Raw genomic sequence first — 12,445 nt, forward strand, 5'->3', positions numbered from 1 at the left:
GAAAAAAAAAAAACATACACTTAGGACATAGGTATACATTGATGTACAGTGGAAGCGGGTCTTGTACCGTCTCAATGTTTTCTCAATTTTCTGCCACACAAAGTCATCGGCATAGAGAAAAAAATTTCTGCAATCTTAAAAGCTTCCTCCTTCTTCAATTCCCCCGATCCTTCTTCCGTTCTTATTAACCTTCTTCCACTCCTGTACTCTTGCCCCTTCCTTCTTTCTCTTATCTTGTCCTATGCACCTTAATCGGATCCCTTGGAGGAAAAGCGATAAGATAAAGCTCAAACACGTTTCCTTGTCAGTGTTTCAAGTCAGACAGGTGATCAGAATGCCGTTAACCTGGCTCTGGTGGAGATGCTATAGTGCACACTAGCCAAGCTCTGTGTTTGAGGGGAGACATCGCCATTCTGACACAGGATCATCACTCCAGTGAACTCAGACATCTGTTTTCAAGAAGGCTTGGTAGAGAAAGTCTAGCTACCGTAAACAGGGGCGCGGTTTTAGGCTCTGTTTCAGGGACATGTTACAGGTTAACGAGATTCCAATGTTAAAAACCAAAGAAAGAAGGAGACTGATAAATAATGTGATAAGTATGGTGTATAAATAAGTCAGGTGGGGAGGATACAGCCGTGCGCACAAAACGATTCGGATGTTGTTTATTTTGTGATTGACGAGCTTAGAAATAGTTTTAGGCTGTTTGATCGCATTTTATTGTTACTTGATACTTCTCTGTTTCTGTGCCTTTCTTTAATCTCGTTCTTTCTTTGTGCAGTTTCTCACTCGCCTGTAACACATCTTGTTCATTAGAGCTGTTAGCCTTTTTTTTTGCACAGATTTCAATGAACGAACACACTTTCTCTCTCTCTCACCCACTTCAACACGCACGCGCAGTGCAGTCAACAGCCACCATACTGGACTATCTCAGAGACCATAGCCAATCTGACTTTAGCTATACTGAGTGCTGAGCTTATCAGTTAGACTATTTTGATACCAGCTGCATCCGGAGAAGGATGCATATAAACACATGAAAGGTGCCACAGCTGAACCAACTTTTTTTTAATACCATTTTCGTCTGCTGTAGTTGATGCGGGTGTCTGCGGCAGCAACCCGGACTCGGGCCCCAACTCTCCGCCTAGCACTGCACACGGCTCGCTGGCCAACGGGAGCCTGTCGTCCCTCCATTCAAAGGAGGTAAGTACCCCAAGCGCACGCGCACACAGACGTGGGGAGGTCGGGTACCTGCATGCGCTCCCGTTCGCTGTGCGTTCTGTCAAAAGAAACACAGTCGTGTACAAAATAAACAGTCCTTCCCAACACTTCACTGCTATTGTTGATGTTGCATATGAATTTCTTCTTCGTATTTCGATGCCCCCCCCCCTTTTTTTCTACTTTTTTTTTTACCTTTCATCCATCCAGCCATCTGGGTTTTTTTTTCTTTCTGTCTTTCGTGCACATCTGTTTGTTTTCCTTCCTCTCCACCACTCTTTCCTTCTCATTAGTCTCTCTTTTTTCTCCAGTTTAAAAGGGTAGCGGATAATGAGAGGCGTAGTTCTATCATTTGTTTTTTCTTTAGCTCATGATAGCAGATGATGAGACAACGAGGTGCAATGGGACGCTTGAAGAGAACCAGCTGTTATTAATTCGATCTTTAGCCGAGACCCTAAGCAGGATCCACTTTTTTTCATTATTGCTTATATTTCAAATGTTAGACTCCCCTCTAACCCCCCTTCTCCCCAACACACACCACCATTTCAACTGAAATCGTCTGCTGTGAAGGTATTCTGGACCTGTTTTCATTCGTCGACCCACCTGCTACAATGTTAGACTAAGTAGCCAGGGTTCAAGGAAGGGTGGCAGGGCTCGCTAGCTATATTAACTTGCTATTCTAGGCAGGCAGATATAGACTTGACACTTGCATGGGCGCTTGAGATTTTAACAGGGAGGATGAGAAGCTGCTCTCTCTAATCAGCTGCCTACGAGACCGCCTGCCTTTCAGCCTGTGGGCCTGAAATAGAAATTGCTCAGATACCTGTGCGACTGCCAACATTTTATTTTTCGGGTCTAATCTTGGCAGTAAAATATCGGCATGAAGAGTGCACAAATGAGGCCTTGTCTCTCTCTTCTCTCCCTCCCACCTCTGTGTGTGTGTGTGTGAGTGAGAGAGAGAAGAAAAACGCGAGAAAAAAAAAATGAAGACAGTGAAAGAAGAAGGGGGAAGGGGAAAGGTGTTTGGTTAAAGAAGGAGAGAGAAAAACCTGTCTAGCTTATGTGATGTGGCAGAGTACTTGATTAGACCACACACACAGTATTTTCTAGTTTCATTCTAGCGAGTGGCTTTCTCTAGGGCCAGTCGTAATATTTTTCAGTTGATTCGTCGCAAAGTGAGATAAAAACGAGTTTTGAACGCGCGATGTTTGAATTATTATAGTTGTAGGCAAGAAAAATCCGAGCCTGCTTTGAAAAGGAAATATTTAAGTACGTGTGTACAGTCATGAGGTTCGGCAAACACCTTTCCTTGCCCCGAAGAAAATTTTTTCTACAGCCTCATCGTCGAATGTTCCCAATTTTCTTTTCCCACCCGGTATTATAGTCGCGTTTTTGCTTTAACTCTTTCTCGTGCTCTCTGTAACACATCTTTCTCTCGTGTGAGCACGCGCACAACCCACACAGGGAGGGGGAGATGCCGAAACCATGTTGTACTGGTCACGAACGCTAGAGACACTGTATTGCAACCGCTTGTCTTGGAAACGGTGAAGACTACAGCCAGGAACGGTTGACGTGGCCTGCAGTTACAGACAGCAAACCGCCATTCTCACCACGTTCATTGAGCGGCAGACGAGGAAACGTGATCCGCACGAGGGCACGTGCCGGCGCCTGGTGCGCGCGCATACCTGATTACACGCGCGCATTCTTTCCTTCTTCACGCCATAGATAAGCTCACCAGGACACACCACGAGAGGTCGGGCCAAAATAGATCAATTCTTGATGAGAAGGCTTTTTTTTTTTTTTGGAGGGAGTGGGGTAGGGTGGGGAAGAGAGATTTACCGCCAGGCTCATTCCAGACCGTTGTGGAGTCTTCTCGATAAACAGCAAAGTAAATCGCTGGTTTCAAACTCCTGAGTTTTTTTTTTTTTTTTTTTTTTTTGAGGGGGGGGGTGTATGTGTGTTTTTGTTTTGTTTTGTTTGTTTTTTGTGCAAAACGTTAAACAGTTATGGAAGGAAGAGAGTTGGAAGTGTTAGGACTTTTATTAGGATAAAGTAACAAGATGATGGTTATCACACCTGGGGTGGCTGGACTGTCCTCGTACCTCGCATGTTTTCGGTTGTAGTCAGTACGACAGTTTTCATGGACAGGATAGGCTAGATGGCGCCGGTTGTTGTAGATGCACGCGCCCACCAACTCACTGGCAGCAGTGGTGGCTTTTATGGAACAACAAACTCGCTCTTGCTCAAAGCTGCGAAGGGAAGTCTAGGAAGACATGAGTCACTTCTGCTTTCGTCTGGTTTTGTTGTATGTTTGCTCGATATGAGCCAGAAAGAAGCGTGAAATAAATTAGGGTGTGGTTGAACATTTCGTCGCACTACAGATTATCGAACAGTCTTAGTCAGGGACCATGTGTTAAGGCTAGCATGCACACTGCACACTGCCTGGCTAAAGTAAATATTGGTTGGTTCGAAACAGTTAAACTAAAGCTGCACCTCTAGTTGGGTAGAGTAACCCTGCCTCAGTTTAGACATGTGTTTAGACACTGTACCCCATCCTGGAGAAGAGTAAATAAAATACTAAGCACTGATTGTAGCTCTGCTTTATTTTTCTTTCGGAACACCTCGAGATTTGTGAAGATGTTTTCTTGTAATTTTGTTGCCGGAGCACCCGTCAGTATCTAAACTTACCATCATCTTTACTGTTTTTTATTTGTTTGTTTCTTCCCTTTTGCTCCTATGAGAACGCTAGCGCTGTGGGTTTTGCCCAGCACAAAAATAACCGGAGTTCTGTAACCTGTTGCCGTGCCCTAATCAAGGAACATCTTTTGGACGACCTCCAAGCTGCTGTGTGAGAGCCGAGGAAGTAAGACCGCGGTTTTTGAGCCGTCAAAATTTGTGGTTTACCCATGACACCTCTGTCTTTTTACAGTGAACGAGCATGCTGCCATTGGCAAACCCTTTGCAGACCATGGGAAATGGGGTTGGGTATTCATTTTAAAGCTAACGGATTACATCTGGCACGGGGTGGATCCGAGGTAGAAGGTTCAGTAACCAGCAGTCAGGTCCTTACCTAATTCCAAAGCATGAACGGAGGACACATGACTCGCTAAGCTGCTGTAGGTGTATATAAATAAGATGACGAAAGGGGAGGGACAGTCAGCTGGACATGAGGCAGATTATACACTCTAACTTCTTCATCCTGTTCGGTAAAAGCTGTTCGAAATCTTAAAATATCAACGCTGACGGAGAAGCCATGAATTCCAGGAAGGCGGATGCGTATCGCCGCTTGTCTACCTTGGGATTGTAGAGAATCCAGAAGAAAGAGTTCGGTACGTCTGAGTCCCCTCCCCACCTTTCTCTCTTTCTCACACAAATACGAGGCTGTTCCAGCGATCCATCAACCCCTTTCATGGGTACGACGCCCCACAGAGTGGCTGAGGTGCTTTGCCCAGTACAAAAGCACTTTGGTTTCAAAAACTGCGCCATGACTGTTGTCGTTTAAACTCGTTTCAGTTGATTTCAGGTGGCAGCGATCTTGTTTTCTTTTCCCGAGAAAGACACCAGTACTACAAAACCCGGCAGTTCTATCGTATGCGTTTCTCCACATATTGGTTTAATTACATGATTTAATGTAGAAGATAACAATGATATTCACAATGCAAAAATTTACTGCTCAAGCATCACAAACTTCGATATTGTATCCTCGATCATCAAAAGCAAGAGAGGTATGGTTGAGGACAAATCGCGAATAAATTCTCCATTTTGTAGTTTGTCGAGTTTTGTTCTTGCTCGTGTAGTTCCGGTCGTGACAGTTTGATATAACTAATACTACACCATGTCCTGCAGCTTTCACAATATGATGGCACCTGAAATGTCAGATAAGGTTTGCTAGTACATGTATACTGAACTCGGAACATTTAGCCATAATTGAGAATATTTACGCATGTTTAAAGGGCAACACGAACGCTCAGCAAAAAATAACTGGAAATAGAGCACAAAAACATATTCCGGTGTTATTTTATGAGGAAGAGGCACGAAAAATATTATGCTTATGTTTTTTCTGTTAATCACACCTGGATTTGTCGAGAAAACAGGAAGTGACGAAATGTATTTCTAAAAATAATGTCATCTGCATAACCTAAATTTGAAGAGGAAAAATGTCATCCTCGGTTTAAAATAAAGGCAGGCTAGGAAATGCAGTCACAAACACATCATCAGTCGTATCCTTATCCAGCACAATGCTAAAAACAATTGACGGTTTAAGGACACCATTGATGTGACAATGTATGAGGAGCTTAAACGGGGAACACGTGCGAGTAAGTAAACAGTAAACTTGCGTGCAGCTAAAATGAAGAAGTATAAATGTACCTCGATAAATAGATATCAAAATTTTGTTATATTTTCAGTAGTAAAAATGAACTTAGCCTGGTCATAAAGAAAATGCGTTGCTCTCATGTTGCCCTTTAAACAAATTGATTCCGTTCGTGAGTGTAAGGATTTATGTAGGGCGGGTCAAAGCTTGTTTTTGCCGTTAGAATAGTATGAAAATAAAAAAAATAAAAAACGTTAAAGATGAAATAAAAAGAAAAGCCACGACAAAAGGCCGGTTTGATGTCGAGACAGAGCTTGCAGCAAGTGGGTTGGGCGACATTTTTTGTTTGTTGGAAAGGTAGTGGGAGGTGAGAGTGGACATAGTTGGCGCATGTAGTTCGTGGTGCGTCGGGTCTTGTCAGGAATCTTGGCGTGGTGTAGTGTACTTCTCTCTGTAGGTAGAGAACACCTAGAGTACACTGTTCAGGTTTGAGTTGCACGGTTCTTTGGCAGTATTATTTCCCGTACCCGCACCCTCCCCTTTTATCACCCCATCCCGAGTTCCCCCACTCCTTTGTGGCGGCCAGCTTTCTAAAGGCTTCTGAAGTTGAAGGTGCTATGCGCGGGATGGAGACAAACGGTTGGCGATCCCATGTGGCCCGACAAGCTTAGGCACACAACCTTCAGCAGATGGAAGCAAAAGCTAGGAGCGTCTGCTGTCAACAGTGCGAGATTAGCGCGTGGGATGGTGGGTGGAAAGAAAAAAAAAGTAAAAATATCGACTGGATCTCTAGACTTTGCTCAAACGACCAGGAGGCCCAAGCATCATAGAGACCATTATCATCAGGGGTAAAAAAGGGAGAATACGGTTTCAGGCCTTCGCGCGAACCGGAAGTAAAGCTACCTTGGTGGTAGCAGCGTACTTCCGGTCCGTGGCGCCGGCCTCTGAAGGGCGTAGCCGTCTTTTGACAGCCATGGCAGTCTGGGAGAAAAGCACAGCGCGTCTTCTAGAATCGTCCTGATGTGTGCGTTAGTGTCTGCAGCAGCTGGTAAATTCGTTTTCGCCCGTGCTGCTTACTATTGCGTCAGAGACGAAACTAAACCGTCAGGTGGAGGCCCGAAACTAGGAATATACTTTTTTGTAAAAGGAACAGGGGAGGGGAAGAGAGGGTTGGTGTTACGTGTCCTTCCTATCGAGCTTGTATGTGCACGTGCTTTTTTTACGCACGTGTGTTGGTGATAATTACACTAAATTCAAGATTCAAGAGAACACATGAACTTCACAGAGGCGGTTGCGAGTAGCCATCAGCATACAGTCTAGCTGGCGGTCCCACTTGGTAGCAGTGTGACGTGGACTGAAGACTCATCTTAACCGGACACAACTATGGACGACCAGGTTTGGTGCAGCTCAACGGTTATTTCGAAACGTGGTCAAAGATTTGTCCACAGTTGTATCCAGTTAAGAAGGGGCTTTAAAATGCAGACATTGGAGACAAACATTGTCGATTATGTGGTTATATTTGGCACATGTTTACCGTTGCCAAATTTGCCAAAAATACCCGTGCTCGGTTGCACGCTGGGGCTAGTGCAGAGGGAGCAAGCCGGAGCGGTTAGCCGTTTGAACTACGTGACGTAGTTTCTACGTGGTGTGCTGCAGGGCCATGGGGTTAGAGTTGGCTGGAGGGGCTAGAGGCGAACGACCGATGTTGTTGTTTGTCTGATTTATTTAGGGGCCGGGGGGGGGTGAGGGTAATGAGGGCTTTGATTAACTCCCACAGTGCGGCTGCTTTTCTTGTATGTTTGACAAGACGTGCATTGACGTTCGTTAAGTAGTAAATGGAAGAGGAAAAAAGCATTATGGAGGTAATAATAATTGCTTAACTGTTATTAACCCCACAACTCATGAGCTGCAGCCACAGGCTCTTGTACGCAAGATGTATGTAATCACAACATTTATCTCCAGACATTATTCTCAGAACTAGTACTGGCAGCTTCTATCTGTTCAGCCGATCCTTTCCCGCCTCGTTCCACTCCCTCCTCTCCCCCAGCCCCAAACGATGAGCTTTGCCAAGTGGTGTACTGATAGCGCATGGCGGTGCAGCGTGCATCGTAGTGAAATTCTGCGCGTGGGTCACGTTCCCGGCATCCTGCGGGCGTCACGGGCCCGGCACCGGCAAGCCGACACGGTGTTTGGACGAGCAAGGAACGCACGCCCGCCTGCAAAAGCAAAGGTGTGGACCAGCCACGCACACGCGCGTCCGGCTGAACCAGGGGTGTGTGGGTGCGCGAGGCCAAGTCTTGCGCAGTATATTTTACACGTAGATCATCTTTCCTGAGGTGAGGGAGAAGCTAATTCCCCCACCCCGTAAATCCCCCAACCCGGTGTGATGGTGAGAAGTATCAGGAGTGGCCACGCCCGGGGCGTTTGACGTAGATTCTGCGCAAGACAGAAGGGCCGCATCCGGGGTGGGTGGTGTAGTCAGTAGTGAAGGCAATAGATGGACCTGCGACGGTTGAAAAAAAAAAAGATTTGTCATCCTACACACATTAACATTTGAAGTTTGTGTGTGTGAGAGAGAAAGGGGTAGGGGGTGATGGATGCTTGGCCATTACTGTCGTGCTTAACACAGATAAATATTTATTTCATATTTGAGACGTTGCCTAAATTACCTGGGTAGCTACTTGTGACTTGGTACAGTTCCTATAGTCTTTTTCTGGGCCTGCTTGTCATAAAAAATCTGTTTTCTGCATCTGACATAGACCAGACTATAACATTCTTTGATGCAGTAGGAGATCTCTGTTTATTACTTTTTTTCTTATTTTAAGCAACACCTTTGTCGTATTTCCTCGCCCACCCATTCTGTCACGCCGTTTATCTTTCTTGACGCCTAAAGCTTCTTGGCTAGTGATCATAGATTGCCCACTATCCTTATGCAGCTGCCAAGGTTGCTTTTAATGGTGAGTCAATGGGGAATCTGAAAAGTGTGGGTAGTATATAGTATATGTGAAAGAGTGTGCGCCTGTATTTGCATGTGTATGTGAAAGGAGTCATTCTCTGGGTGTACTTAAAGACCAACCTGAACGCCTTGCTTTTTTTCAGATATCTGTAGATGTAGGCGATATAAAACTAACCTGCAAATTTCAGCCTCCAAAATCCATCAGTTAATTTTTCACTACAATTCGCACCTGCAATCAACGAGCGCTTATAACAGCGTACTAAGTCACATTCATGCACCGTTCACAACATTGCCTGCAGTCAACACCAAACAGAGAGAGAGAATGAATGACAGCTCGGATTATTTGGATGCTGACAGTTTGCATTTCTCATGGTTCTGAAAAACTGCTACTTTAGCACAAGAAATGCCGACTTTGAACATCCAAATAACCCGAATTGTCGCTGTGATTGGTGTTGACGGCTGTCAGTGTTGTGAATGGTGTACCAATGTGACGTAGTATAGTGTTAGCAGTGCTCGTTAATTGCAGGTACGAATCGCGTACTTTGCTAGTGGATAATTAATGGATGGGTTTTGGAAGCTGAAATTTACAGGTTAGGCTTATATCACCTATATTACTGGCATCTGAAAAAAACCCACTAACCATTCAGGTTGGTATATATATATAGCTTGAGTAGTAGGATCTGTGAGGGAAGATGCGTGTGTGTGTGATTGATATTTGTTAGTGGCAGTCACCATCAAAACATGTTCCTCATGCAGTGTCATTTTGCAAATATATGAATTCTTTCTCTTCTTCTTGTTCCTCATATTTACCTCATGGCTTCAAAAACAACCAAAAAGCATTCTTGCAACAGAAGAGGCTTGAGTAGTATACTGGATGGTAAACAGTGACAGAGGCATGAAGCAGCAGTTGGCTAGTGAAGGCTGATGTTTCCAAATCCAACCGAGGTGTCTTTTATCACCAGTCGCATGCTGTACCACACCCAGAGAACTGCGCCAAAATAAAGTGGTGCCACAAATAGAACTGCTTCTGTGGCTTTTGGCAAGCAGTGAACGACAGGAAATTGTTCCTTGAGTAGACCTTAGATCATCTCCTTCAAGAGAGATTGCTGTGCTGTTTTGCCATAATTTTCTATAGTTTTTTCCCCACCAAGCGGGAGAGAAAAAAGTTTTAAGAGAGGAATAGAGACAAAAGAATGGTATTGGGTGAGTGGAAAGTGTAGAAGAAAAAAATAGTTCTTCTGAGGTATATTTCTTGCATTCCCTACAGTAACAGATGTGTAAATGTCCCTGTTTTTGCTTATGAGGTTTGGCACAGAATGGGTATAGGGTTGTTAGTGAAATCTTATTTGCTTGTTTTACAAAACAAGCTCAAGACATCCAGCTGAGGATGATAACTATTCTCCATCTGCATTTAGTGCTCTTAGAATTTAGCAGGATGGGATTAGCTTTTTATTTTCCAACTGTCCTCTCTCTGTTCTGGTGATATCAGAAATTGTTTTTCGAAAACTAAGTCAGGTAAACATGCATTGTTTGGATTTAAAAAAACTCATGATCTTTTATTTTTCATGGTCTTTTATTTTTTAAAAATATGAGATTTTTATTAGATTGTCTGTCTTTTACAAAAAAGACCTAAAATTGCAAGAAAGATGTTTCATGGGGTCTCAAATAATAAAAATCTGTTTTTTTGTTTTTCTTATCTTCAATAGCTAATGATTAATGATGAACTTCATGAAATGCAGTGACATGCGTTTGCAACATTGCAACTGGAAGAAAATCCATTTTTTACCATATAACTATTATTCGTTTTTACTATACATGATTATGGCTTTGCCGGAAAGCATGGGGAAGACGATTTCCATTACTTTTATTGCAAAGTTCAAGAATTCTGCTTTCCGAAAATGTAGAGGTTTTTTTGATCTAATGCTTACCTCAGGCCAGCAATTATAAAGAACAAATTTCACCTACTGTTGTCTTCAGTTATAAGCCAGTCATCGTAATGTTATATTTTTGTGTCATGCTAAGAGTGTTAAGTAATAGTTCGTTTTGATTTTCGGTAACATGGATTATTGCCACACATGGATATATTTCGCATGCTTTACCACAAAGAATTGCATTTGAAAAGGATTTAGTGCAATGGGATGAAATATTAACCAAGGGAGATAACTTGTAGAGAATTATTTATCTTCATGTGCAGGTGTTACTTCCCATCTACAGTAGTTGCAGATCAAAATGACTAAATGAAAATAAAAGAAAAAACAAAATTTAAATACGCTTGACATCCAGTCCACCAGCTGCAGCATGGTGTGGCACTGGTTTTGACAAGCCAGTGTAATCTGTTGTGCTAATTTTTACGGCACAGTCCAGTTGGCAGGTGTATATGAAATTTATTAAGTGCAGAAAGGTGCAGTGTTGTGCACTTTTTAGTTACAAATTTTTTGCAAAATTAAAAAAAATAGTTTTACTCAAAAGTACATTTTGGCTGAAATATTGCTTATTTTGAGGTATACTTGCCAGGTGTTGTTTTTAAATTTCTGTAAAATAAAGATAAAATTTATGTTCTGCCCCTTAAACTACAACTTTATTAATCTTATTAGATAAAGTATGAGCCATACAAGTAACTGGTAACATATAGTAATAATGCATAAAAGATGTTTTTTTGCTTTCATTATCTATCACAAATTTATTACAAACTTTCCTGTGATGACCATTCTTTGTATGGAGACAGGCTGGTTTTCCAGCTATGGACACTCAGTTTTTGACACAGCCAATTTTTTCAGCTTGTTACATATTTCAACCAGTACATTCACAGTTGATAACATTTTACCCACTTTTATTACAAAATAGGCCCTGCTGGCTATTTTTTAGTTTTTACGTTTGCTGTTTTGTTCACACTTTAGACCAAATAAACTTTTTTCATCTTGATTTATATGCCTTCTTTATCACGTAAAGCCATTTGCATACATAGTTCTTTGACCATTTGTTTTTCAAATTTCAGGACAGTGCAGCATACATGTTCAGTCAGTTTCGTCCAGGCATGGCTTACCCTGGTGCAGATCTAAGCTTATACACCTCCCCGTCCATGCCCAACATCTCTTTGGGCAGGCCCCCAGCTTCAGGCCCCTCATCGGTAAGCGTTTATGTTCTTTCCATAGATTTCTTTCTGGTAGGTTAAGAGCTGAGAACATAGTCACAAAATTTTGAGAAAAGGGAAGAGACACATTGTATATTGGAAATTATTAAAGTAATGGTTCAGGGAAATGGTATTTAAGTTTGAAAACAGTTTAATTTTTCTTAAAAATAATGGAATAAGAGAATAATATGGGAAAATAATCATCTACCTTACAAATTCTCAGATAATTATATATTGTTTCAGAAAAGAAATATCTCTATAGGAAGAGAACAAAAAGAAACAACATGCAAACATTCCTTTGAGGCATTTTATTTTTCATAAAGTGCCCTCCCCCCCTAAAAAAAAAAAGGTTATGCCAGGTGTGCGCCTGTATGGACAATGATAGTCCAAACAATAAAACTAATAATTCTCATGTATGCTGCATACAATTTGTGAGTGAGGAAGGTTTTCTACAAATATTCTGCTTTGCACAGGGGTCTGGACCATCCAGTATTGTTTCTGAAGAAGAACAGCGACCTGGTCTATCTGCTGCCAGGATAGGTCTGCCTCTGGCCACGCATATTTTACCAGGTGGTGCACCCTGCTTTTTCCCCGCGCTGCCCAGTGAGTGGTGTGGATTTTGATCTTGCATCATTACCTGTAGATTGATATTTACAGAAAAACAGTAGTCAATAGGTTTCATCATTGAGCTACCAATTTATTTATACAGTTCATAATCACTTAATGTGCATGCAGCTAAAACATAAAGGAGCTACTCTCTGTTCAATATTTTTTGGTTGCGTTGGGAATATATTTGCCAGAATGATAAGGAATTGTTTGTATCAAGATAGACATG

The 12,445-nt window shown here is 42.5% G+C and overlaps 1 protein-coding gene across 7 annotated transcripts in view; it reads left to right on the forward strand.

The window, feature by feature from the left end:
* LOC112563480 (histone deacetylase 4-like) overlaps positions 1 to 12,445 on the forward strand; it is a 71,964-nt gene that overhangs the window by 40,077 nt on the left and 19,442 nt on the right. For all 7 annotated transcript variants that reach the window (XM_025237363.1, XM_025237368.1, XM_025237371.1 and 4 more), the window contains 3 exons: positions 1,088 to 1,197; positions 11,476 to 11,607; positions 12,084 to 12,213. In XM_025237363.1, the coding sequence (XP_025093148.1) occupies positions 1,088 to 1,197; positions 11,476 to 11,607; positions 12,084 to 12,213 (372 nt within the window). The remainder of the gene's footprint in view (positions 1 to 1,087; positions 1,198 to 11,475; positions 11,608 to 12,083; positions 12,214 to 12,445) is intronic.

This window comes from Pomacea canaliculata, linkage group LG5 (genome assembly GCF_003073045.1).
Source record: "Pomacea canaliculata isolate SZHN2017 linkage group LG5, ASM307304v1, whole genome shotgun sequence".
NCBI lineage: Eukaryota > Metazoa > Mollusca > Gastropoda > Architaenioglossa > Ampullariidae > Pomacea > Pomacea canaliculata.